This window comes from Orcinus orca, chromosome 9, assembly GCF_937001465.1.
Source record: "Orcinus orca chromosome 9, mOrcOrc1.1, whole genome shotgun sequence".
Lineage (NCBI taxonomy): Eukaryota > Metazoa > Chordata > Mammalia > Artiodactyla > Delphinidae > Orcinus > Orcinus orca.
The window spans coordinates 61,458,537-61,480,994 of record NC_064567.1 but is presented as its reverse complement, the minus strand read 5'-3'; the positions used below and the strand labels follow the sequence as shown (position 1 = coordinate 61,480,994).

Below are 22,458 nucleotides of genomic sequence, written 5' to 3'. Positions count from 1 at the left end.
CCGAGCTGTATCCAACCTTCCCATCAGGAAACTTGCACAAGCCTCGTAGATAGCCTCATCCACCAGAGGGCAGACAGCAGAAGCAAGAAGAACTACAGTCCGCAGCCTGTGGAACAAAAGCCACATTCACAGAAAGACAAGATGAAAAGGCAGAGAGCTATGTACCAGATAAAGGAACAAGAAAATACCCCAGAAAAACAACTAAATAAAGTGGAGATAGGCAACCTTCCAGAAAAAGAATTCAGAATAATGATAGTGAAGGTGATCCAGGACCTTGGAAAAAGAATGGAGGCAAAGATCAAGACGATGCAAGACATGTTTAACACAGACGTAGAAGAATTAAACAACAAACACCTACAAGAATTAAAGAAAAAACAAAAGAGCTGAACAATACAATAACTGAAATGAAAATACACTAGAAGGAATCAAGAGCAGAAAAACTGAGGCAGCAGGACGGATAAGTGACCTGGAAGACAGAATGGTGGAATTCACTGCTGCAGAACAGAATAAAGAAAAAAGAATGAAATGAAGACAGCCTAAGAGACCTCTGGGACAACATTAAACACAACAACATTTGCATTATAGGGGTCCCAGAAGGCAAAGAGAGAGAGGAAGGACCAGAGAAAATATCTGAAGAGATTATAGTCGAAAACTTTCCTAACATGGGAAAGGAAATAGCCACCCAAGTCCAGAAAGCGCAGAGAGTCCCAGGCAGGATAAACCCAAGGAGAAACACACCAAGACACATAGTAATCAAATTGATAACAATTAAAGACAAAGAAAAATTACTGAAAGCAACAAGGGAAAAATGAGAAATAACATACAAGGGAGCTCCCATAACATTAACCACTGATTTCTCAGCAGAAACTCTACAAGCCATAATGGAGTGGCATGATATATTTAAAGTGATGAAAAGAAAGAACCTACAACCAAGATTATTCTACCCAGCAAGGATCTCATTCAAATTCCATGGAGAAATCAAAAGCTTCACAGACAAGCAGAAGCTAAGAGAATTCAGCACCACCAAACCAGCTCTACAACAAAGGCTATAGGAACTTCTCTAAGTGAGAAACATAACAGAAGAAAAGGACCTACAAAAACAAACCCATAACAATTAAGAAAATGGTAATAGGAACATACATATCGATAATTACCTTAAACGTGAATGGATTAAATGCTCCAACCAAAAGACACAGGCTCACTGAATGGACACAAAAACAAGACCCATATATATGCGATCTACAATAGACCCACTTCAGACCTAGGGACACATACAGACTGAAAGTGAGGGGATGGAAAAAGATATTCCATGCAAATGGAAATCAAAAGAAACCTGGAGTAGCAATACTCATATCAGATAAAATAGACTTTAAAAGAAAAAATGTAACAAGAGGCAAGGAAGGACACTACATAATGATCAAGGGATCAATCCAAGAAGAAGATATAATAATTATAAATATATATGCAACCAACATAGGAGCACCTCAATACATAAGGCAAAGGCTAACAGCTATAAAAGAGGAAATCGACAGTAACACAATAATAGTGGGAGACTTTGACACCTCACTTACACCAGTGGACAGATCATCCAGACAGAAAATTAACAAGGAAACACAAGCTTTAAATGACACAACAGACCAGATAGATGTAATTCATACTTATAGGACATTCCATCCGAAAACAGCAGATTACACTTTCTTCTCAAGTGCACGTGGAAAATTCTCCAGCATAGATCACATCTTGGGTCACAGTGCAAGCCACAGTAAATCTAAGAAAATTGAAATCATATCCAGCATCTTTTCTGACCACAACGCTATGAGATTAGAAATGAATTACAGGGGGAAAAAATGTAAAAAACACGAACACATGGAGGCTAAACAATACATTACTAAATAACCAAGAGATCACTGAAGAAATCAAAGAGGAAATCAAAAATACAATCCCACCTCAAGAATCAAGAAAAATCTCAAATAAACAACCTAACCTTACACCTAAAGCAATCAGAGAAAGAACAAAAAAACGTATGGACACCAAGGGGGGAAAGTGGCGGGGGGCAGTGGTGGTGGTGGTGTGATGAATTGGGCAATTGAGATTGACATATATACACTAATATGTATAAAATGGACAACTAATAAGAACCTGCTGTAAAAAATATAAATTTTAAGAAGTCTGTGTTTGAAAAAAAAAAAAAAGAACAGTGCAAGAGGGTTCCCTTTCTCCACACCCTCTCCAGCACTTATTGTTTGTAGATTTCTTGATGATGTCCATTCTAAACAGTGTGAGGTGATACCTTCATTGTAGTTTTGATTTGCATTTCTCTAATAATTAGTGATGTTGAGCAGCTTTTCATGTGCTTCTTGGCCATCTGTATGTCTTCTTTGGAGAAATGTCTATTTAGGTCTTCTACCTATTTTTTAATTGCGCTGTTTATTAATATTGAGCTGCATGAGCTGTTTATATATTGTGGAGATTAATCCTTTGTCCGGTGATTCCTTTGCAAGTATTTTCTCCCATTGTGAGGGTTGTCTTTTCATCTTGTTTATAGTTTCCTTTGCTGTGCAAAAGCTTTAAGTTTCATTAGGTCCCATTTGTTTATTTCTGTTTTTATTTCCATTACTCTATGAGGTGGGTCAAAAAAGATCCTGCTGTGATTTATGTCAAAGAGTGTTCTTCCTCCAAGAGTTTTATATAGTGTCTGGTCTTACATTTAGGTCTTTAATCCATTTTGAGTTTTGCGGGTTTTTTTAGTTTATTAATTTATTTTATTTATTTATTTTTGGCTGCATTGGGCCTTCGCTGCTGTGTGCGGGCTTTCTCTAGTTGCAGGGAGTGGGGCTACTCTTCATTGTAGTGCACCTGCTTCTCATTGCGGTGGCTTCTCTTGTTGCAGAGCATAGGCTCTAGGCACGCGGCCTTCAGTAGTTGTGGCTCGCGGGCTCTAAAGCGCAGGCTCAGTAGTTGTGGCACACTGGCTTAGCTGCTCCATGGCATGTGGGATCTTCCTGGACCAGGGCTTGAACCCGTGTCCCCTGCATTGGCAGGCAGATGCTTAACCGCTGCACCACCAGGGAAGCCCTTGAGTTTATTTTTGTGTATGGTGTTAGAGGGTGTTCTAATTTCATTCTTTTACACGTAGCTGCCCAGTTTTCCTAGCACCACTTATTGAAGAGCCTGTCTTTTCTCCATTGTATATTCTTGCCTCCTTTGTCAAAGATAAGGTAACCATATGTGCATGGGTTTATCTCTGGGCTTCTAATCCTATTCCATTGATCTATATTTCTGTTTTTGTGCCAGTACCATAGTATCCTGATTACTGTAGCATTGCAGTATAGTTTGAAGTCAGGGAGCATGATTCCTCCAGTTCCGTTTTTTCCCCCTCAAGATTGCTTTGGTTATTCGGGATCTTTTGTGTCTCCATACAAATTTGAAGATTTTTTCTTCTACTTCTGTAAAAAATGCCATTGGCAATTTGATAGGTAATGCACTGAATCTGTAGATTGCTTTGGGTAGTATAGTCATTTTCACAATATTGATTCTTCCAATCCAAGAACATGGTATATCTCTCCATTTGTGTCACCTTTGATTTCTTTTATCAGTGTCTTATAGTTTTCTGAGTACAGGCCTTTTACCTCCTTAGGCAGGTTTATTCCTAGGTGTTTTATTCTTTTTGCTGCAATAGTGAATGGGACTGTTTCCCTAATTTCTCCTTCTGATCTTTCATTGTTAGTGTATAGGAATGCAAGAGATTTCTGTGCATTAATTTTGTAACCTGCAACTTTACTAAATTCATTGATTAGCTTTAGTAGTTTTCTGGTGGCATCTTCAGGATTCTCTATGTATAGTGTCATGTCATCTGCAAACAGTGACAGTTTAACTTCTTCTTTTCCAATTTGTATTCCTTTTATTTCTTTTTCTTCCCTGATTGCCATGGATAGGACTTCCAAAACTATGTTGAATAATAGTGTCGAGAGTGGACATCCTTGTCTTGTTCCTGATCTTAGAGGAAATGCTTTCAGTTTTTCATCATTGAGAATGATGTTTGCTGTGGGTTTGTTGTATATGGCCCTTATTATGTTGAGGTAGTTCCCTCTATGGCCACTTTCTGGAGAGTTTTTATCATAAATGGGTGTTGAATTTTGTCAAAAGCTTTTTCTGCATCTATTGAGATGATCATATGGCTTTTATTCTTCAGTTTGTTAATGTGGTGTATCACATTGATTGATTTGCATATATTGAAGAATCCTTGCATCCCTGGGATAACTCCCACTTGATCATGGTGTATGATCCTTTTAATATGTTGTTGGATTCTGTTTGCTAGTATTTTGTTAAGAATCTTTCCATCTATATTCATCAGTGATATTGGTGTGTAATTTTCTTTTCTTGTAGTATCTTTGTCTGGTTTTGGTATCAGGGTGATGGTGGCCTCATAGAATGAGTTTGGGAGTGTTCCTTTCTCTGCAATTTTTTGGAAGAGTTTGAGAAGGACGGATGTTAGCTCTTCTCTAAATGTTTGATAGAATTCACCTGTGAAGCCATCTGGTCCTGGACTTTTGTTTGTTGGAAGATTTTTAATCACAGTTTCAATCTCATTGCTTGTTATTAGCCTGTTGATATTTTGTTTCTTCCGGGTTCAGTCTTGGAAGGTTATACCTTTCTAAGAATTTGTCCATTTCTTCCAGGTTGTCCATTTTATTGGCATAGAGTTGCTTGTAGTAGTCTCTTAGGATGCTTTGTATTTGTATTTCTGCAGTGTCTGTTGTAACTTCTTTTTCATTTCTAATTTTATTGATTTGAGTCCTCTCCATCTTTTTCGTGATGATTCTGGCTAATGGTTTATCAATTTTGTTTATCTTCTCAAAGAACCAGCTTTTAGTTTTATTGATCTTTGCTATTCTTTTCTGTTTATTTCTACTCTGATCTTTATGATTTCTTTCCTTCTGCTAACTTTGGGTTTTGTTTGTTCTTCTTTCTCTAGTTCCTTTAGGTGCGAGGTGAGATTATTTACTAGAGATTTTTCTTGTTTCTTTAGGTAGGCTTGTATAGCTATGAACTTCCCTCTTAGAACTGCTTTTGCTGCATCCCATAGGTTTTGGATCGTCGAGTTTTCATTGTCATTTGTCTCTAGGTATTTTTTGATTTCCTCTTTGATTTCTTCAGTGACCTCTTGGTTATTTAGTAACGTATTGTTTAGCCTCCATGTGTTTGTGTTTTTTACGTTTTTTTCCCTGTAATTCATTTCTGATCTCAGAGTGTTGTGGTCAGAAAATATGGTTGATAATGATTTCAATTTTCTTAAATTTACTGAGGCTTGATTTGTGACCCAAGATGTGATGTATCCTGGAGAATGTTCCATGCACACTTGAGAGGAAAGTGTAATCTGCTGTTTTTGGATGGAATGTCCTATAAATATCAATTAAATCTATCTGGTCTATTGTGTCATTTAAAGCTTCTGTTTCCTTATTTAGCTTCATTTTGGATGATCTGTCCATTGTGTTACTGTCGATTTCCTCTTTTCTAGCTGTTAGCAGTTGCCTTATGTATTGAGGTGCTCCTATGTTGGGTGCATATATATTTATAATTGTTTTATCTTCTTCTTGGATTGATCCCTTGATCATTATGTAGTATCCTTCTTTGTCTCTTGTAACATTCTTTATTTTAAAGTCTATTTTATCTGATATGAGTATTGCTATTCCAGCTTTGATTTCCATTTGCATGGAATATCTTTTTCTATCCCCTCACTTTGAGTCTGTATGTGTCCCTAGGTCTGAAGTGGGTCCCTTGTAGATGGGATATATATGGGTCTTGTTTTTGTATTCATTCAGCGAGCCTGTGTCTTTTGGTTGGCACATTTAATCCATTCACATTTAAGGCAATTATTGATATATATGTTTCTGTTACCTTTTTCTTAATTATTTTGGGTTTATTTTTGTAGGTCCTTTTCTTCTCTTGTGTTTCCCACTAAGAGAAGTTCCTTTAGCATTTGTTGTACAGCTGGTTTGGTGGTGCTGAATTCTCTTTCCTTTTGCTTGTCTGTAAAGTTTTTGATTTTTCCATCAAATCTGAATGAGATCCTTGCTGGGTAGAGTAATCTTGTTTGTAGATTCTTCCCTTTCACCACTTTAAATATATCATGCCAGTCCCTTCTGGCTTGTAGAGTTTCTGCTGAGAAATCAGCTGTTAACCTTACGGGAGTTCCCTTGTATGTTATTTGTTGTTTTTCCCTTGTTGCTTTTAATAGTTTTTGGTTGTCTTTAATTTTTGTCAATTTGATTACTATGTGTGTCGGCATGTTTCTCCTTGGGTTTATCTTGCCTGGGAGTCTCTGTGCTTCCTGAACCTGGGTGGCTATTTCCTTTCCCCTGTTAGGGACGTTTTTGACTATAATCTCTCAAATATTTTCTCAGGCTCTTTCTCTCTTCTCCTTCTGGGGCCCCTATAATGAGAATGTTGTTGCGTTTAATGTTGTCCCAGAGGTCTCTTAGGCTGTCTTCATTTCTTTTCATTTTTTTTTTCTTTATTCTGTTACACGGAAGTGATTTTCACCATTCTGTCTTCCAGGTCAGTTATCTGTTCTTCTCCCTGAGTTATTCTGCTATTGATTCCTTCTAGTGTATTTTTCATTTCAGTTATTCTATTGTTCATCTCTGTTTGTTTGTTCTTTAATTCTTCTAGATCTTTGTTAAACATTTCTTGCATTTTCTTGATCTTTGCCTTCAATGTTTTTCCGAGGTCCTGTATCATCGTCGCTATCATCATTCTGAATCCTTTTTCTAGAAGGTTGCCTATCTCCACTGCATTTAGTTGGTTTTCTGGTGTTTTATCTTGTTCCTTCATCTGGTACATAGTACTCTGCCTTTTCCTTTTGTCGATCTTTCTGTGAATGTGGTTTTTGTTCCACAGGCTGCAGGATTGTAGTTCTTTTTGCTTCTGCTGTCTGCCCTCTGGTCGCATAGACTCTACCTTTAATCAGTTTTCACAACTGTGACAGCACATTTGATTCTCCTGCTAGCGTTGGAAGGTCGGCTGCAGAGGCAGGGGGCGGCTGTGGCTCACCGCAGGGACAAGGACACTGGCAGCAGAAGTTCTGGGGAGTACTCCTTGGTGTGAACCCCCCCCAGAGTCCACCATTCACCCCACCAAAGTGCCTGTAAGCTCCAGTGGTGGGTCGCCTCAGGCCAAACAACCAAACACTTGATTTCTGTATGTTGATCTTTTTTTCTGCAACCTTGTTAAACTTGTATTAGTTCTAGTAATATATTTATATGTTCCCTATAATTTCTACATATAGGATCATGTATCTGTGAATGAAGGCAGTTTTACCACTTCCTTAACAATCTGAATGTCTTTTATTCATTTTTCTTGCCTGACTAGAACCTCCTGCGCAAGTGAATAGAAGTGGTGACAAGGTGACAGTGGACATCACTATCTTATTTCTTATCTTAGAGGAAAGCATTCTTGCTTTCACCATTGAATATGATATTCTCTGTACGTTTTTCATAAATGCTCTTTAACAGGCAGAGAAAATTCTTTTTTATTCCTGGTTTGTTTAGAGATTTTTATCATGAATGGATGCTGCACTTTGGCAAAAGCTTTCTGTGACTCTACTGAGATAATTATGCAGTTTTGTTTCTTTATTTTATTAATATAGTAGTGTTTATTACATTAATTGAATTTTGGATCTTAAAAGAACTTTGCATTTCTGGAACAAGTCGCATTTGCTTTTGGTGTATAATCCTTTATATAAGTTGCTGAATTTGGTTTGCTAATATTTTGTTAAGGATTTTTGCATCTACGTTCAAGAGAGATATTGATCTGAAATGTTAATGTCTTTGCCTGCCTTTGAAATCAGATAACTCTGGACTTATAAAATGAATTGGTAAGTGCTCCCTTCTCTTTTATTTTCTGAAAGAGTTTGTGAATGATTAACATTGTTTCTTCTCTGAATATTTGATAGAATTCACCAAATCCAATCCTGGGATTTTCTTTGTGGGAAGATTTTAAATTCCTCATTCAATTTATTTACTTGTTACAAGTCTGCTCATATTTTCTATTTGTTCTTAAATCAGTCTTGGTAATTTATTTCTAGTAATTTGTGTCTTGCTGGAATTTTATCCATCTTGGCTTATTTTCTAAATTGATGACATAAATTTGATTATAATATTCCATTATAATACTTTTAAGTTATGTAAGGTTGGTAGTAATGTCACCCCTTTCACTGCTGATTTTAGTAATTTGTGTGTTTTTTTTCCTTGGTCAGTCTAGCTAAAGGTTTGTCCACCTTGTTGATCTTTTCAAAGAACCAACTTTTAGTTTTATTGGCTTTTTTCCAGTATTTTTCTGTTTCATTGGTTTTTGCTATATTCTTTATGATTTCCTTCCTCTGCTTGCTTTTGCTCTGCTTTGCTCTTCTTTGTCTGGTTTCTTAAGATGGAAGCTTAAAGTAATGATTTGAGAATTTTCTCTTTTTCTTATATATGCACTTAAGGTATAAGTTTTCCTTGAAGCATTGCTTTACCTGTACACATAAATTCTAAGTTGTCTTTTTGCTTTCATTTATTTAAATATTTAAAATTTCCCTGTGGTACTAGGTAAGTGTTCTTTAATTGACAAATATTTGGGTTTGTTAAAGATTTCTTTCTGTTATATGACTTCAGTCCTGTGTAACCTACTGAGAGTTGTTTTATGGCCCAGTATATAGTCTTACCCAGAAAATGTTTCACACGTGTTTGAAAAGAATATGTATTCTGCAGTCAATGGGTAGAGTTTTCTATGTATGTCAGTTAGGTCAAACGGACTGATGATACTGTTGAACTCCTCTATCTCCTTGCTGATTTCTACCTACTTAGTAGTTCTTTAAAGTATTGAGAGTAAGGTATTGAAATCCCCAATTAGAGAAACTGAATTTCTCCTTCCACAGTTTTGCTTCATGCATTTTGAGACTGTTGTTAGATGTACATACAATTTTTGACTGCTATATCTTCCTGAATGTACTGACCTTTAATCATTATGAAATGTCTCTATTTGTCTTCAGTAATACTTCTTGTCTTAAAGTCTGTTTTGTCTTGATGTTTCCTTATTACTGTCTTCATTGTGTATCTTTCCCCATCTTTTTACTTTCAACCTATTTGTGTCTTGGAATCTAACATGTGTTTCTTACAGACAACGTATAGCTGAGTGTTGCTTTTTTATCCAGTTTGACAATCTCTGCCTTTTGAATATAATGTTCACTCCATTCACATTTAATGTAATTAAATAGATTTATTCCTGCCATTTTGCTATTTTTCTATTTGTCACATCTTTTTTATTTCTGTCTTCCTCCTACACTGCTTTCTTTTGTGAGAAATATTTTTTATTGTATCTTTTTAATCCATTTCTGATACTTTTTATTTTCTATTCTTATAGAGTTATTTTGTTAGCAACTGCTGTAGGGATTATAACATGAATTCTAATTTATTATAATCTACTTCAAAATAATATTTAATTCCAGTAAAAGAGAAACTATATTCCAAAATATGTCTTTTCCCTTGTTTTCTTCTGTGTTATTATTGTCATATATATTAAATGTATATGTTATAAACCCAACAACAGTGTTATAATTATTGTTTTATATAATCTTAGAAAAATGAGAAAAATCTATCTATAGACTGTTTTATATTTACCCACATATTTGCCAACACTCTTCAATTCTTCCTATTGATTTGAATTAAACTGGAGTCAATGCCTTCAGTATTTCTTGTAAGACAGTCTAGTAGCAGGAAAGTCTCTCAATCTTTGTTTATCCAGGAATACTTTATTTCACCTTTATTTTAAAAGGCTGGGTTTTCTGAATATAGAATCCTTGGTTGATATTTTTCTTTTAGCACTTTGAATATGTCATGCTTTATGGTTTCCACTGTTTCTGATGAAAAATACCAGTTGTTAAATGTATTATTGGTCCCCTATGTGTAATGAGTCATTTTCTTCTTCCAGCTTCAAGATTTTCTCTTTCCTTTAGCTTTCAACAGTTTAACTATGATGTGTCTATGTGCAGCTCTGCGTGTTTTCCTACTTGGGGTTTGTTGAGCTTCTTGAATCTATATAGATTGTGTTTCATCAGATCTGGAAAGTTTTCTGCCATTATCTCTTCAAATATTTTTTAACTCCCCTCTCCTCCCCTCAGTCTCCCATTATGTGTATATGTATGAACTTAATGTTTCCCCACAGGCCTCTGAGGCTTGACTTTTCTTCAATCTTTTTCCCTCTGTTCTTTCAGAGTATATAAATTCTCCTGACCTATATTCAAATTCACTGATCCTTCTGCCATCTTAAATATTCTATCAAACTCATCTAGTGAATTTTTTTAAATTACTATACTTTTTAATGCTACAGTTTCTGTTTGTATATTTTTTATAATAATTACATCTATGTGGAAATTCTTTATTCATTGCGTCACTGTGGTCCTACTTCCCTTTGATGCTTTAAACATGGTTTTCTTTAGTTCTTTGAACATACTTATAATAGCTGCTTTGATGTTTTAGTCTGCTAAATCCAACATATGGAGACACTTAGATACAGTTTCTATTGACTGGTTTTTTTTCCTTAACTATGGGTCATCCTTTCTTGTTTCTTTGCATATCTCTAAATTTTCTGTTGAATGTTGGACATTTTAGATAATATATTGGAGCAACTCTAGATTCTGATTTTCTCTGAGGGTGGCTGATGGACTGAAAGTCTGTTTTCCCCACCATGTGTGGTTGCTGATATCTCTACTCCATTTTTCCCCCCTCATTTTTCTTTCTATGACTGGCTTTTTAAGACCTTTTTAAGCTGGTCTCCAGTGTCACCTTAGTGTTTAGCCAAAAACTATTCAGAGATTTTACTCAAACATCTCAATCCAGTAAGGCTTCCACTCTCAGGATGTGTGTATATTTGAATGAGGATTTGTGTGTGAAATGAGGAGTGCATTCAAAGTTTGGGCCTTTTAAAAGTTGGCCTCAGATTTTACTACCACTAGGCCTGTTTGATCTCCTTTCCAGATATTCTTAGGCTCCACTAACCAGTGATACGTGGGCGACTGGGCCCACTTGATATTCTGCTGTGCCTGTCTACAGCCTCCAATCAACCTGTGATATGTGGTGAACTTACCAAGCCCCCAAGATTGTCTTACCTCCTAGAACTCTCTATAAAATCCTGCTACTCCATGAGTCTGTTGCTTGTCACAAATTAGACCACAATCTCAGACTAGCAGAGCCATTGGTCCTATTTGTTTGCAGCTAAGATTCTTACCCTGAGTTCAGTACTTTTCATGAATAAAGTTTCTCAATTTATTTGGTTGATTTCCAGAGTGATGAATTTGTTTTGACAGTTTTGTCCAGCTTTATGATTGCTTTGTGAGGGAAGTAATTAAATCTCTCACTCAGTCATGTCAGCCATTCCTTTTTTAATAGTGTATATCATGTATTGCTGTAGTCCAAAGTCAACTATACCTAATCTTGGCTATAACTTTGAGATTGTATTTACCTCTAAGATAAAAGAGCAAATTTACTTTTTATTCAATATTACTCAATATTCTGTGCATAGATATGTACCTATTTTAGACTAGATATATTAGACTCAGCTTCCTTTGTTTTTTGTTGCTGTTGGGAAAAACTGATTTTGCGCATATGTGTTTGTGTGCATAGATAGGAGTTGAGGATTTCTGTACATCAATAATATAAAGAAGTTCCTAAAAATGTAATACAATCACAGGCAAAATCATGCTAATAGACTACTATATCTATTCAGTCCAGACACCACAGTATATGAGAAATACTGATAACCTATAGGATATGCAAATGATACTAAGAGGTATGGATACTATGGCATATGAAATATATTTGAGAGAAATGTCAATGTTTACTCTGGAGGAAAATGACATATTGCAAACCTTTCAAATATTTAAATTAGACTTATTCAATATTGATACAGAGGGCAGAGTCAAAACTTAGGGGTATAATTTTGAGTTCAATATAGTACAAAATAAACTAACAACTTAAGGGGCAACAAACAGAACTGGTTTGGTTTTCTTGCAAAGTGATAAGCTTTTCTCACTGAGAATGACTGTAATAGACTAGATGAATGTTTTCTAAGAAGGAGTGTTTATATAGGAGATGGACTAGATGACCTTCCAACTCTAAGTTTCTGTAATTTTATAAAAGCAAATAAATAAGAATTTAGATGGATAAAACATAACACTACAGGAAAATAATCAAAAAATATATTAATACATAAAGTTATCATAATTTGGGTTATTCATAAGGGAATGGGTTATAATAACTGTTTCTCAAAGACATGGATTCCACTATACTATCGGGTCTCAAAGGGCAACAATATGCTGGATATCATTAAAAAATTATAAGAAACAGAAAACACTATCCTACCTTTGTAAAAATTGTGATCTATAGTTCTAGTTGCGGTAACTCAAGAATAAGAAAGCTGAAGTGGGAACAAAATATAACAAATAAACAAGACAAAATTACATAAAATCAGACTTCATTCTGGAAAGGCAAAAGCTGAGTGGGTACATAAGAAATATTTATAAAGAATATGAAGGGCACAAATAATGTAAACTCAGAATTGTTCACCAAAATGTGGACGGCAACCCTTAAAACACTGAGAGAGTTAAGTTTATCACAAATATAGGAAGTATCATTATATTCAGGAAATAGTTAAGATAATTTGCTAGGACCAAAGCAGCACACAGACTGAAAACAGAAGTGACTTACCTCCTTTAGTTGATCAGCACTTCCCCATGATGCAGAACGCTGATGTGATCTCTTTTCTGTGCCTTCTTCTACCCAACAGCTAGGTGTCTTTAAAAAAATAAGTAAAATAAAAAATAAAGAATTTTGCCTCTATCCTTAATCTCACAGCAAATCAAACATATTTCAAAATCTTAGCACATACCAATTAAAGGGTTATACTGAATACTAGGATGCCTTAAAAGCTAAGACTTTCATGACCCTGTGAAATGTTTATTATTCTGAATTAGATATGATCAATCTAAGATGTTTCTGAGTAATGTTACTCAAAACATTTGGTTTTTTACATCAACATTAAATTTATCAAATTCAAAGAGAACTGTGAAATATGTATATTGGTGTTTTTAAAGAGAATAGGCAAACTAATTATGAAATGTTATGTTTACTAAAGAGAAGTAAGATTAACAGAACATGCTTAGAAGCAGTGGGGTTACAGATGACCTACATGTCAATATTTAGTTAGGTAAAGGGTTGAATGTACTATATTCTTTCTATACTCAGGAAAGAGTGTGTTAATAATAGTATCCTTTTTTGAAAAACATCAAGCATCTTTATATAAAAATATAAAGTTACTATAAAAATAGAAAAAGTTATTATAAAAATAAACAAGATTAAGCTAAACTGACTATAATTTAAAACAATGCATCTTAAAGAAAACCTCAGCTACATGGCAGAAAACAGAATTGCTTTTACCTAAAACTTCATTTTCAGCGATTTAACCTATAACAGACACTACATCCAAACATAACACAAAACACTAAATGCCAAATAGTAAAATCATTTAGTACTTGTATTAAAAATTTTTAAATATTAAACTACCATCCTTAATATATGAGAAGACTCTTAGTGTAATGCAACTTAGGGAAAGTTAAAACCACTATTTTAAGACAGATATAGGGTAATGATTATCATATATAAATATTGGGTAAGCCAAAAGTTCACTGGGGTTTTTCTGTAACATCTTAGGGAAAAAACCCTAACGAACTTTTTGGCCAACCCTATATAAATATATATTGCTTCAAAAATTATTTTTTATTACATACAGAAAAGTTCATCATTCATATTGAGGCTGCACCTGTGACTTTACATAATACACAACTTATGAAGAAGCCATCAGTTCTATACAATTCAAAATGCTTGTGGACAAAGTTTTAAATAATTACCACCTCTTAAAAGTAATGATGCTGCAAAATAAAACCAATAACAATTGAATGCTAGTTGAATAAAAATACAAATAAACTGCTTAAACAGTTCAAATACTAAAGTGAAACTATTTAGTCATAATACTGAGTAAAATATTTTATTCACTTGGTAATGGCAAAGATAAGAGGTATTAATATATTAAACTGCTTGCAAATAATTAGTTATTAAATTTTCCTAATCTCAGTCCCAGATAAGAAAAACTACTCTGAAAATAATCCCCCCAAGTACTCATATCTTTAATAATTTATGCTAAGATTATTCAATTATGACTTTGTTTTAGTCAAACTTTTATTTCGAGAATTTATATCCCTTAATACTTTTACCTTTCTACCAAGCAGAGGCATTGCTCTCATCAAAAATCAAATGATTAAGGATCACAATGTTTAAAACTCAAAAGCATATTCACAGAAAATGAATAAAATTTCTGGCATGTTCCATAATTAACAAAAACATTTATAACACTATTTTCATTTTGTATGGCTCTAACTTTTTCAAAGGAAATTTACATAAACTGTATCTCCAACTTAGAGTTAAATCAGTAGCCACAAAAATTCTGCAAATGCCTTAATACTGCCAAGCACACCAATGGCAAATGAAACTAAATCTGAGGTCTCTCATCTCAGAGTATCTTCTTTCTTCCTATTGTCATTCTTTTTTTAAAATTGAATGTGAAAACCTATTTGATTATTTCAGAATGTAGTATTGGTTATACAAAAGAAATACATAAAAACTAACTACAAAAGAATATTTATGTTCCTGAAATCTATCTAGTAAAATATATAGTTTTTTTTTAAAGTACAAAACCACTGGAAAAATCCTTTCAGTCATGTGGCTATAAAATTACATGTATATAAATTGTTTAAGCATATTCATCATAGTTTCAACTTTTCCAAAAAATACTCCCCAAAGAAAATTTTCATTTTAATTGCACATATATACTATTATATTCTAAAGACTGCATTGTCCAAAACAAAAGCTACTAGGCACATGTAATAATTTAAATTTAAATTAATGAAAATAAAACAAAAACTTCGGTTCTTTAATCTCATTAGCACGTTTCAAATACTCAATAACCACATGTGGCTAGAGGCTACCGGCTGCCATATAGAAGAGCACAGATACAGCACATTTCCACCACTGCATAAAGTTCTATTGAGAGCAGTGTTTTATACATTTAATCATTAATTTTATTTTATTTATTTTTATTAGTCATCAATTTTATACACATCAATGTATACATGTCAATCCTAATCGCCCAATTCAGCACACCACCATCCCCACTCCACTGTGGTTTTCCCCCCTTGGTGTCCATACGTTTGTTCTCTACATCTGTGTCTCAACTTCTGCCCTGCAAACCGGTTCATCTGTACCAATTTTCTACAAACATGCGTTAATATTGTTATATATATAATATATATAATTAATAATATTATTAATATATTAATAATATTAAAATTATATAAATAATATCAATATTATAATTACATGCTATTATTAATTAATAATATTATCATAATTAATAATGTATTCATGATAATAATATATTATTAATGTATTATATTAATGATATATTTTATATATATAATATATATTATATAATAATAATATATATAACGCACATACATGCATTAATATACGGTATTTGTTTTTCTCTTTCTGACTTCACTCTGTATGACAGTCTCTAGATCCATCCACATCTCTACAAATGACTCAATTACGTTCTTTTTTATGGCTGAGTAAAATTCCATTGTATATATGTGCCACAACTTCTTTATCCATTTGTCTGTCGATGGGCATTTAGGTTGCTTCCATGACCTGGCTATTGTAAATAATGCTGCAATGAACATTGGGGTGCATGTGTCTTTTTGAATTATGGTTTTCTCTGGGTATACGCCCAGTAGTGGGATTGCTGGGTCATATAGTAATTCTATTTTTGGTTTTTTAAGGAACCTCCATACTTTTCTCCATACTGGCTGTATCAATTTACATTCCCACCAACAGTGCAAGAGGGTTCCCTTTTCTCCACACCCTATCCAGCACTTCTTGTTTGTAGATTTTCTGATGATGCCCATTCTAACTGGTGTGAAGTGATACCTCATTGTAGTTTCGATTTGTATGTCTCTAATAATTAGTGTGTTGAGCAGCTTTTCATGTGCTTCTTGGCCATCTGTATGTCTTCTTTGGAGAAATGTCTATATAGGTCTTCTGCCCATTTTTGGATTGGGTTGTTTGTTTCTTTAATATTGAGCTGCATGAGCTGTTTATATGTTTTGGAGATTAATCCTTGGTCCATTGATTCATTTGTGAATATTTTCTCCCATTCTGAAGGTTGTCTTTTCGTCTTGTTTATGGTTTCCATTGCTGTGCAAAAGCTTTGGAGTTTCATTAGGTCCCATTTGCTTATTTTTGTTTTTATTTCCATTACTCTAGGAGATGGATCAAAAAAGATCTTGCTGTGATTTATGTCAAAGAGTGTTCTTCCTATGTTTTCCTCTAAGAGTTTTATAGTGTCTGGCCTTACATTTAGGTCTTTAATCCATTTTGAGTTTCTTTTTGTGTATGGTGTTAGGGAGTGTTCTAATTTCATTCTTTTACATGTAGCTGTCCAGTTTTCCCAGCACCACTTATTAAAGAGACTGTCTTTTCTCCATTGTATATCTTTGCCTCCTTTGTCATAGATTAGTTGACCATAGGTGCGTGGGTTTATCTCTGGGCTTTCTATCTTGTTCCATTGATCTATGTTTCTATTTTTGTGCCAGTACCATATTGTCTTGATTACTGTAGCTTTGTAGTATACTCTGAAGTCAGGAAGTCTGATTCCTCCAGCTCCGTTTTTTTCCCTCAAGACTGCTTTGGCTGTTTGGGGTCTTTTGTGTCTCCATACAAATTTTAAGATGATTTGTTCTAGTTCTGTAAAAAATGCCATTGGTAATTTGATAGGGATTGCATTGAATCTGTAGATTGCTTTGGGTAGTATAGTCATATTCACAATATTGATTCTTCCAATCCAAGAACATGGTATATCTCTCCAACTGTTGGTATCATCTTTAATTTTTCATCAGTGTCTTATAATTTTCTGCATAAGGTCTTTTGTTTCTTTAGGTAGGTTTATTCCTAGGTATTTTATTCTTTTTGTTGCAGTGGTAAATGGGAGTGTTTCAATAATTTCTCTTTCAGATTTTTCATCATTAGTGTATAGGAATGCAAAAGATTTCTGTGCATTAATTTTGTATCCTGCAACTTCACCAAATTCATTGATTAACTCTAGCAGTTTCCAGGTGGCATTTTTAGGATTCTCTGTGTATAGTATCATGTCATCTACAAACAGTGACAGTTTTACTTCTTCTTTTCCAATTTGTATTCCTTTTATTTCTTTTTCTTCTCTGATTGCCGTGGCTAGGACTTCCAAAACTATGTTGAATACCAGTGGTGAGAGTGGACATCCTTGTCTCATTCCTGATCTTAGAGGAAATGCTTTCAGTTTTTCACCATTGAGAATGATGTTTGCTGTGGGTTTGTCGTACATGGCCTTTATTATGTTGAGGTAGGTTCCCTCTATGCCCACTTTCTGGAGAGTTTTTATCATAAATGGGTGTTGAATTTTGTCAAAGGCTTTTTCTGCATCTATTGAGATGATCATATGGTTTTTATTCTTCAATTTGTTAATATGGTGTATCACATTGATTTGTGTATATTGAAGAAACCTTGCATCCCTGGAATAACTCCCACTTGATCATGGTGTATGATCCTTTTAATATGTTGTTGGATTCTGTTTCCTAGTATTTTGTTGAGTATTTTTGCATCTATATTCATCAGTGATATTGGTCTGTAATTTTCTTTTTTTGTAGTATCTTTGTCTGGTTTTGGTGTCAGGGTGATGGTGGCCTCACAGAATGAGTTTGGGAGTGTTCCTTCCTCTGCAATTTTTTGGAAGAGTTTGAGAAGGATGGGTGTTAGCTCTTCTCTAAATGTTAGATAGAATTCACCTGTGAAGCCATCTGGTCCTGGACTTTTGTTTGTTGGAAGAGTTTTAATCACAGTTTCAATCTCATTACTTGTTATTAGCCTGTTGATATTTTCTGTTTCTTCCTGGTTCAGTCTTGGAAGGTTATATCTTTCTAAGGATTTGTCCATTTCTTCCAGGTTGTCCATTTTATTGGCATAGAGGTGCTTGTAGTAGTCTCTTAGGATGCTTTGTATTTCTGTGGTGTCTGTTGTAACGTCTCCTTTTTCATTTCTAATTTTATTGATTTGAGTCCTCTCCCTCTTTTTCTTGATGATTCTGGCTAATGGTTTATCAATTTTGTTTATCTTCTCAAAGAACCAGCTTTTAGTTTTATTGATCTTTGCTATTCTTTTCTTTGTTTCTATTTCATTTATTTCTGCTCTGATGTTTATGATTTCTTTCCTTCTGCTAACTTTGGGTTTTGTTTGTTCTCCTTTCTCTAGTTCCTTTAGGTGTAAGGTTAGATTGTTTACTTGAGATTTTTCTTGTTTCTTGAGGTAGGCTTGTATAGCTATAAACTTCCCTCTTAGAACTGCGTTTGCTGCATCCCATAAATTTTGGATCATCGTGTTTTCATTGTCATTTGTCTCTAGGTATTTTTTGATTTCCTCCTTGATTTCTTCATTGATCTCTGGTTATTTAATAAAGTATTGTTTAGCCTCCATGTGTTTGTCTTTTTTATGTATTTTTTTCCCTGTAATTCATTTCTAATCTCATAGCGTTGTGGTCAGAAAAGATGCTTGATATGATTTCAGTTTTCTTAAATTTACTGAGGCTTGATTTGTGACCCAAGATGTGATCTATCCTGGAGAATGTTCCGTGCACACTTGAGAGGAAAGTGTAATCTGCTGTTTTTGGATGGAATGTCCTATAAATATCAATTAAATCTATCTGGTCTACTGTGTCGTTTAAAGCTTCTGTTTCCTTATTTAGCTTCATTTTGGATGATCTGTCCATTTGTGTAAGTGAAGTGTTAAAAGTGCCCCACTATTATTATGATACTGTCGATTTCCTCTTTTATAGCTGTTAGCAGTTGCCTTATGTATTGAGGTGCTTCTGTGCTGGGTGCATATATATTTATAATTGTTATATCGCCTTTTGGATTGATCCCTTTATCATTATGTAGTGTCTTTCCTTGTCTCTTGTAACATTCTTTATTTTAAAGTCTATTTTATCTGATAGGAGTATAGCTACTCCAGGTTTCTTTTGATTTCCATTTGCATGGAATATCTTTTTCCATCCCCTCACTTTCAGTCTGTGTGTTTCCCTAGGTCTGAAGTGGGTCTCTTGTAGACAGCATATAGATGGGTCTTCTTTTTGTATCCATTCAGCAAGCCTGTGTGTTTTGGTTGGAGCATTTAATCCATTCACGTTTAAGGTAATTATCAATATGTATGTTCCTATGACCATTTTCCTAATCGTTTTGGGTTTGTTTTTGTAGATCCTTTTCTTCTCTTGTGTTTCCCACTTAGAGAAGTTTCTTTAGCATTTGTTGTAGAGCTGGTTTGGTGGTGCTGAATTCTCTTTCCTTTTGCTTGTCTGTAAAGCTTTTGATATCTCCATCGAATCTGAATGAGATCCTTGCTGGTCAGAGTAATCTTGGTTGTAGGTTCTTCCCTGTCATCACTTTAAATATATCATGCCACTCCCTTCTGGTTTGTAGAGTTTCTGCTTAGAAATCAGCTGTTAACCTTATGGGAGTTCCCTTGTATATTAATTGTCATTTTTCCCTTGCTGCTTTCAGTAATTTTTGTTTGTCTTTAATTTTTGTGCATTTGATTACTATGTGTGTGTGCATGTTTCTCCTTGTGTTTATCCTGTATGGGACTCTCTGCGCTTCCTGGCCTTGGGTGGCTATTTCCTTTCCCATGTTAGGGATATTTTCGACTATAATGTCTTCAAATATTTTCTCTGGTCCTTTCTCTCTCTCTTCTCCTTCTGGGACCCATATAATGCAAATGTTGTTGCGTTTAATGTTGTCCCAGAGCTCTCTTTGGTTGCCTTCATTTCTTTTCATTCTTTTTTCTTACCTTTTCATTCTTTTTTCTTATTCTGTTCCGCAGTAGTGAGTTCCACCATTCTGTATTCCAGGTCACTTATCCATTCTTCTGCCTCAGTTATTCTGCTATTGACTCCTTCTAGTGTAGTTTTCATTTCAGTTATTGTATTGTTCATCTGTTTGTTTGTTCTTTAATTCTCCTAGGTCTTTGTTAAACATTTCTTGCATCTTCTGGATCTTTGCCTCCATTGTGTTTCCGAGGTCCTGGATCATCTTCACTACCATTATTCTGAATTCTTTTTCTGGAAGGTTGCCTATCTCCACTTCATTTTGTTGTTTTCCTGGGGTTTTATCTTGTTCCCTCATCTGGTACATAGCCCTCTGCCTTTTCATCTTGTCTATCTTGCTGTGAATGTGGTTTTTGTTCCACAGGCTGCAGGATTGTAGTTCTTATTGCTTCTGCTGTCTGCCCTCTGGTGGATGAGGCTATCTAAGAGGTTGATCTAATCATTGATTTTAAACAAATTATTTTAGTCAAAGCAATACCAAAGATGGCTACTTGGTCTTCAAATCTATTTAATGCTCAAGCTTGTGAAGTCACAGAGGATGAATTAATTTGTATCCAGTTTGTTAAATCTGAGTATTTGAGAAATGTTTTACCATTTAAATTAGGAAAACACCACCACAAAGTAGCAAAAGTTCTTTGCTTTCATATCAGCAAGTGATTCCTTCCAACTGGCCTGTTATTCCGTCCATTAATCTAGAGCAGAATTTTATGAGTGGTGCTACTTATAACACTGTTCCTGGGTATTAGTAAAAAATATATGAAAAAGAATTCCATGGTCAAATAAATTTGGAAAATATTACATTCTGTACTCCTTTACTCAATGTACAATGCAATTAGCATTTCAAAATTCAAATATACAAATACATAGATACTTTTTTAAAAACCTGCTTTACTTTTTCTTACTGATATGACCCCAGAACACTCATTTTATGTGTATTAACATCCTCCACAGACAGCTTGGAAAGAAGTATAATCTTCAGTAATTGGTATTATATAAAATATCTTACTCTTCGGCCACCATACTTAGCGGGATTCTCCCTTTTTAGCTGCCTCCATTTAAACTACCAGGGAATAGAAAATGAACCTTTCATACACTTGAGTAATGCAGAACCAAAGTCTATCTCTAAGACTGCTGACAAAAAGGTGTTTGGCTAAAAAAAGTCCCCTCTATATGAAAATGATACCTACAGGTGGAAGAAGCCATTTTTTAATTTTCACCTCTCAGAATCATCCAAAGTCCAGCCCATGAAGCTTCTTCTCCAACCCCCAGGCCCATCCTCCTAGCTCTGGTTTCCTGGGTGACGAATGCTTCTTCTCTGAGTGATATAAACAGAAAACAGTCCTACTGCACAGGACTACACACTTGTTTTTACGACTATTTTTAAATAGAGCAGTTTTTGGTTCATAGCCAAACTGAGAGGACATTACAGAGATTTCCCATATACCCCTCACCCCACCAGAGTGGTACGTTTGTTACAACTGATGAACCTACACTACACATCATTATCACCGGAGTCCATAGTTTACATTAGGGTTCACTCTTGGTGTTGTGCATTCCGTGTACCATACATAGTATTTTCACTGACATAAAAATTGTCTGTGCTCTGCTTATTCATTCCTCACCATCTCCAAACCCCTGACAAGCACTGATCTTTTTACTCTTTCCATAGTTTTGCCTTTTCCAGAATGTCAGGTAGTTGGAACCATACAGTAGGTTCCCTTTTCAGAGTCCCTTCTTTCACTTAGTAATATATATTTAAGGTCCCTCCATGTCTTCTTAGTGCTGAATAATATACTGCTGTCTGGATGTACCACACTTTATTCATCCATTCACCTACTGAAGGACATCTTGCTTGCTTGCAAGTTTGGCAATTATGAATAAAGCTGCTATACATATTTGTATGCAGGGTTTTGTGTGAACATAAGTTTTCAACTCCTTTGGGTAAGTACCAAGGAACATGAATGCTGGACTGTAAGGTAAGAGTATGTTTAGTTTTGTAAGAAACTGCCAAACCGTCTTCCAAAGTGGCAGTACCACTTCCTATTCCCACCAGCAACATACAACAGTTCCTGTTGCTCTGCATTCTGGTCAGCATCTGGTATTGCCAGTGTACTGGATTTTGGCCATTCTAACAGATGTATAGAGGTATCTCGTTTTAACTGGCATTTCCCTGATGACATATAACGTGGAATATCTTTTCATATGCTTGTTTGCTATGCGTATATCGTCTTTAGTGAGGTGCCTGTTAGGAAGTCTTTGGCCCATTTTTTAATCAGGTTGTTTGTTTTCTTATAGTTGAATTTTAAGAGTTGTTTGCATATTTTGTTTACATATTTTACATCCTTTATCAGATGTGAACAATGGGTGCTTTTGTTATTTATATCTTTATTCACAGACTAGCAA

The 22,458-nt window shown here is 34.8% G+C and overlaps 1 protein-coding gene across 3 annotated transcripts in view; it reads right to left on the bottom strand.

Annotated features, from left to right (window-relative positions):
* Positions 1 to 22,458, bottom strand: part of GLCCI1 (glucocorticoid induced 1) — a 119,923-nt gene that overhangs the window by 44,344 nt on the left and 53,121 nt on the right. For all 3 annotated transcript variants that reach the window (XM_033420607.2, XM_004265552.3, XM_033420606.2), the window contains exon 3: positions 12,744 to 12,830. In XM_033420607.2, coding sequence (XP_033276498.1) covers positions 12,744 to 12,830 — 87 coding nt within the window. The remainder of the gene's footprint in view (positions 1 to 12,743; positions 12,831 to 22,458) is intronic.